This window comes from Lissotriton vulgaris, chromosome 10 (assembly GCF_964263255.1).
Source record: "Lissotriton vulgaris chromosome 10, aLisVul1.2, whole genome shotgun sequence".
Taxonomy (NCBI): domain Eukaryota; kingdom Metazoa; phylum Chordata; class Amphibia; order Caudata; family Salamandridae; genus Lissotriton; species Lissotriton vulgaris.
Window position 1 is genome coordinate 1,135,143,415 of NC_141698.1, and position 4,036 is coordinate 1,135,147,450.

Sequence of the window (4,036 nt, forward strand, 5' to 3'; positions counted from 1 at the left end):
GAGCCAGTACAAGCCTCATCCGGGGATGTCGTCACAGAAAGTGCAAAGAGAATGCAGGAAGCAGAATGGGCTCTGTCCCTTAAAGAGTATGGAGGCCATGCCTAGCAGGATGAGACAGTCCCACAGCATTCAGAAAGCATCCAAAATCACAGGTTCTCCATTATTTTGCATACTTAAGTGACAGAAAATGGCGCCCAGTGCGCATGTGCTGGATGTTTGCATTGGGCTGTCCTTTATCCATTGCCAAGATGTGCAAATCCATCCCTTCCACACTGTGAGTTGTACCTTGTGCTTCACCATCCCCAGGAGGCATAGCAACTGTTGGCGTTTCTCGTAGGCTGCACTGCAGGAAGAGGTGAAGAAGTAGAAGAAGCTCCAGCCGCCATCTTGGGAGGTCATACTGGTTTATGCGTGGGTCTGGGGAAGGATGTGCCACTCGAGGCAGAGATTTTCCTGCAGACAGTGTTGGTGTGGTTTGCACAGCGGCAGCCAGGCCTTTTAACTCGGTCATAGCTCAGCTGACATACTTTGAGGCACCCCACCGCAGGAAGGTAGCAGCAAAGGCAGGGCATGATCAGTGATAGGACACTCATGGTCATCCAACGGGCACAACATGAGCCCTGGCTGCATGCGCAAGGGTCATCAGCACAGTTGTCCTCATCATCGGCGGAGCAGTGGTAGAAGAGGCCCTTGACACAGCACAGACAAGTCCCATAGTTAATGACACTCTCTGCAGAACAGAGGCATCGTTGGTTACAGACTAGGCAGGAGGGCAGGCTCCGTGGGCGGCTGCACTCATCACATTTGCACCGTCCACACGCCTCACAGATGAAGAGGTGGTCAGCACACAGGTTAGGTTTCTCCAAGATACCTGCAAGACGCACATCGGACTTGAGGTCACTGACCTTAGGCTGTGTCCTGATGAATGACTGTCCAGAATGCGAAGGCGTGATCCCTGTGATGAGTCTTTGGTCTGAAGCGGTGGTGCTGCGGGAAACAGAGCTGATTGTGCTGGAATGGCTTAGGTCCTGGTGCACGTGAGCTTGATGGTGAGGGTGGCTTTGGCTTCGGTGAAGTTCATGATGGGTGGAAGACACCAAAAAGTCTTGAGACCAATCTGGTTTTGTAACCAGCTCTGACAGCATGGGGTTGGACCGTGCAGCCTTGAAGGAGACAAAGGGTCTTTCCACATAGTCATTGTTGGCCCTAATGGAACGGATTTGGTCAATGGTGAGAACATGCTGAACATCGGCTGTGGATGAATCCATTCTAGCCATGGTCTAGTGCAGTGCAGCGCTTGAAGAAATGGGTTGGTGCAGGCAGCGGAGATCAGTCAAACTCAGGGCACATCTGAGAATCCTGCAGGAGACGAGAAAGAGAGAATTCATAAATAGTTTATCCTCTTCATTATTTTTTCCAGAGGATCAATACTGACTAAATATATATATATATATATATATATATATATATATATATATATATATATATATATATATATATATATATATATATATATATATATATATATATATATATATATATATATATATACATATATATATATATATATATATATATATATATATATATATATCCACACATTAATACACAAACACAAATGACAATAATGTTGATAATAAAGTACAGCAAAGATAACAAAATAATGCGTCAAATTTTCAAACGCACTGGCATCTCATCAGTGATGATCCGGACATTAAGGTAAGGCCAGCTAATCAATCAGGCACTATGAGAGACTGAATGAGAGCGACCCAGTCTCATTTACATACTTTGGAAATGAACATGTTCAAAGAAATGTGAACGGGGGTGACAGAAGAAAATTAGACAAATGGAATCAAAATACACCGCTGGCCTTAACCTGGATAAAGAACTACACAAACACCTTAGAGGAATAAACTAACGAAAACCAATCTCTCCAGCCTCCGGATGCTGTCATTTTCTGTGATATCTCCCAATGATCATCTGTTCACTCTTTCTACTAGTCATAATTACAATCTACTGCGCAGGAGTACAGAAGAGTAGCATTGGAAATCTACGGTAATGTGTACATCACAGGTCATCATCAAGTAGTTCACCAGAGGAGATGATTAGGACAAGGTTAGAATTTGGTGACCCATTGGATCAGGTACATTGTCTAAGCCATAAATGATAAAAGTGATTAAGTGCATCCTTAGAATATCAGTGAGGAAGCAGCCTATCAGAGGGGGTGAGGGATGCTTGTACACAAGTGGGCTACACTATACAGTATATTTTCAAAACAGTGGTCCACAAAGAGGTAAAGTGCTGGAAGGGGTTAGGAGTCAAACAGGTGTGCGAGTTGCAGAACCCTCTTAAGCAGCCACAGCTGCTGCAGGTAAGAGCGGTGGGGCGCTCCTGAAATTCTACCCAGCCGGCCCCACTGCCCATACCTGCAGTGACCGCAGCTGCTCTTGAGTCCCCTAGCATCAGGCCACTATCAGTGAGTGAAGCAGGAAGTGGTCAACGACTCTGCCCCACTACCAGTGGAAGTCAGGGGCTGCATCACAAGGGTCAAATTAATACAACTTGCTAAGAGAAATAAGTTAAGAAAAAGAAACAGAAAGTAAGAGTAGTAAGTGACCAACGTGCCTGAAGGATCCACTAATCATGTTGACACTCTCTGAATCCCAGTGCACGGCACTGACGTGGAGTACACCAGAGATTCATCCTCTTTCTTGTTAACTTCAGCTTACATTTGCAGCATCTTGAAGCGCTGCAGATCAAACCCACATGAGAATAACCAGAATGGCGACGATATTCAACTGGACATGAAAGTCTCTGCTTGCGACACCATCAGCTGATGCAGACACTACCTCACACTCATCCGAGCCCGCATGTTGAAGTCTGAGTTCATCCTAACTGCCCTTAGACTCAAACAAATTCAGATTGTGGACTGGACGCAGTGTGACGCAAACTAAAACATCGCTCAGAATCATCACCAATGTCCCTCTCTCCCCTAGAAACCATTCCAGCAATGAAAACCCAGAACGCATACCCGTTATCCCTCCTTCTGACACCACTACACAAGTCCTCGTCCCATCCCACATAGACAATGACATCTCTTCTCAGTTGCATCTCCACAAACCATCTGACTCACCTAAACACAGACTAATTACATTCCTAAAGAATTGTGGAAGCATCAGTGCCACACTGACAAGACCCTACTTCCCTGCCGCCTCTAGGCCGACATCGTCTTCGAGGCACCGCTAACAGTATTCCATCGTCCCTACTTGAAGCCCTAACTTACCACAGTGAAACCTAAGACTTGTGGAGAATTCCTGCCTTCCAAAGCTACTCAGACATGATCTGGAATATTAATGTGAAATACTGTCCTTCCACAGTCCAGGCTTGTATATCCACAGGAATCCACTGAGGTCCTATCTTTAACAACAGAGCTACCCCCGGTGTACACCCCCTTCACAGAATTCCGTACTTTAGACATCAGACCTATATACTTTGCCATTCCTACGCTTGCGTCAGAGCTAAAATTGAGGGACTTCAAATAACCCCAAGATAATTTGTCAGATGTTGATGAAAAAAGTTTCACAGTCTTTTGCTGGTATTAGTTCTTCTAAATATTTTAAATTGCAAAGGACACAAATACATTGATTGAAACAATTATTTGATTACTTAAAAAAAAAATCTTGGAGAAAGCAATAATACCGAAAAAAATGTGTTTAACGAGAAAAGACACTGGTTAGTAAAAAATAAAACCGTACTGGGATTTATAAATCTAAATCCGGTAGGAAAACTGCCCTAAATGCACATTATGATAAACCCACTGCATTTTCGTAGCTTTAATTCACAATAATTGACATGCTTTTATTAAGAGGTGTCTCTTTGAGACCACTAAACTACATACTTTGAGGCATATTTACAAGTCCCTAACGCCACTGGAGCGTCATGTTTTCTGAAGCTCTGGTGGGATTCCGCCATTTCTCATATTTAGAAAGTGGCGCTAAGCCGCTTAACGTGGCTTAACTCGGCCTTGTAAATATGC

The 4,036-nt window shown here is 44.2% G+C and overlaps 1 protein-coding gene across 1 annotated transcript; it reads right to left on the bottom strand.

Moving 5' to 3' along the window:
* Window positions 1-395: 395 nt before the first annotated feature.
* Window positions 396-1,277, bottom strand: SPRY3 (sprouty RTK signaling antagonist 3). Its single transcript, XM_086940110.1, has one exon. The coding sequence runs from the start codon at window positions 1,275-1,277 to the stop codon at window positions 396-398; it is 882 nt and encodes a 293-aa protein (XP_086796236.1).
* Between the last annotated feature and the right edge of the window lie 2,759 nt (window positions 1,278-4,036).